The sequence below is a fragment of the Oryzias melastigma genome, linkage group LG17 (assembly GCF_002922805.2).
Source record: "Oryzias melastigma strain HK-1 linkage group LG17, ASM292280v2, whole genome shotgun sequence".
Taxonomy (NCBI): domain Eukaryota; kingdom Metazoa; phylum Chordata; class Actinopteri; order Beloniformes; family Adrianichthyidae; genus Oryzias; species Oryzias melastigma.
In genome coordinates, this window is record NC_050528.1 from 2,729,427 (window position 1) to 2,731,211 (window position 1,785).

Genomic DNA, 1,785 nt, shown 5'->3' on the forward strand with positions numbered 1-1,785 from the left:
AGGCTGGAGTTTGCACACCTGAGTGCAGCCTGATAAACTACAAACGTTATCAGTTTCTTCTATCGTCTTCATGAATCTGTTCAATTAAAGTTCATGTCTGTGCTTCAAAACAAAAACATCTACGTTTCTAACGAGTCTGAATAAATATTGAGCTAAAGGGATCAAAACTGAAGCCGGTTCCAGTCTGCTTCAGGCCAGGTGAGCTCTGCACAGGTGACTGCAGCCTGAGAATGAGGTCAGGCGGTGCAGCTGCTCGTGAACAGGATAAGAGCCGGACCTGCTGCACCCGGCCTGCTCGGGTCCCGGGACACATCCCAGCGATGAAAGTCCAAGAACCGGAGTCTGCAATGAAAATGTCTTTAGAAAACTTTAGGAAACGACATTTTTATGGATCAACAAGCAGAGCAGCTTTGAAAACTTCAAAATTACAACATGAGGCTGAAAAACATGAAATGTTGACTTGATGAGGTTAGAATGACACAGAGATAAAACTGTTGAGTTAAAAGTTCACAAACTAACCCCGGATTAAAGTTCAGACGTGATGGAAAGTTAGATTATCAAATACAAATTTCCAGAGCAAGAAGTTTATTAAAGCAGCAGACACAATTAGACACAATTATCATTATTTTACTGCTTTTATTATCTTATTTAAGATTTGTATTGTTTGTATTTACCTGTTTATCTTGTCTTAGTGTGACTGCCTTTTATGTCTTTGGTGTTCAGCACTTTGTTTTAGCTGCGTGTCCTGTGAAAGTGCTATATAAATAAAGCTGAGTTGAGTTGAGAAAAAAAACCCAAAAGTTACAAAGAAATCCTTGAAAATCCGTCATAGAAATGACAGGATGATTTTTCTGTCTGTAAATTTGAGTTTGGCTTCAGTTAAAGAGGAAAAACAACGAACTTAATAACTTTAACAAAAATACCTAAAGAAGGTAAATGTATAAAATAAAATAAAAAGGAAAAGAAAAGTTAAAAGTTTGTGGAAGTGCAGTGTATCAGTCTCACACGTTTGGGAGGAAATGTTGAGTTTATTATAGATTTATGACAGAGATAAAAAGTCAAAAGGAACTTAAAAAGACGTTGTTAACTTTGATAAAACACCATTCAGATGAGAGTAAAACCTGCGACAGTAGATCAACACTTTCCATTATTTCTCCTGAATGAGTCATTAATGTTTATGATTTAAACATATGCAGAACTTGAAGGAAAAAGAGTAAAAACTAGAACTTCTAAACGTTTTTTTCTTGGTGTTTTTCCAGCTTGTTTACAGTGAACGTGCAGCACGTGCTTCTGCTGATGCAACTTGATGACGTAAGGGGGCGGGGCAGGGGCCCAAACTCTTTAAAAACCCTCCGAAAGCAGAAGTTCCGGAAGAATCCGAGAAGAGCCGAAGCAGCAGCAGCAGAGCCCGAGCCCGAGCCGCCGAACCGCCGAACCGCCGCCATGAGCCACGTCGACGTGAAGAACCTGAAGCCCTCCCGCTTCGAGGAGCAGCACTTCGACGAGTACGAGTACTACAACCTGACGGACAAATACGTGGGTGAGGAGCCGCGGCAGCCCCCATCCCCCCACCGGCTCCGGTTCGGGCTGCGGGTCTGAGCTGTGTTTGTGTTACAGAGGGTTCGGCCCGCAAAGGCAGAACCAAGAAGGAGGCCAGCGAGAACACGAACCGGCCCAACCCGGGCGGGCACGAGCGCAAGATCGCGGAGAAACTGCAGAACAGCGAGAAGAAGGCGAAGGCGTGACCGCTGAGGTACCGGTACCGAACCGAACTCCAGCCCGAAC

The 1,785-nt window shown here is 43.7% G+C and overlaps 1 protein-coding gene across 1 annotated transcript in view; it reads left to right on the top strand.

Annotated features, from left to right (window-relative positions):
* Positions 1-1,427: 1,427 nt before the first annotated feature.
* The window catches only part of nupr1b (nuclear protein 1b), a gene marked incomplete at its 5' end in the record, with an annotated part of 1,578 nt that continues 1,220 nt past the window's right edge, over positions 1,428-1,785 (top strand). Inside the window, 2 exon segments of the mRNA XM_024262202.1 lie at positions 1,428-1,540; positions 1,618-1,753. Of these exon segments, the coding sequence (XP_024117970.1) occupies positions 1,428-1,540; positions 1,618-1,745 (241 nt within the window).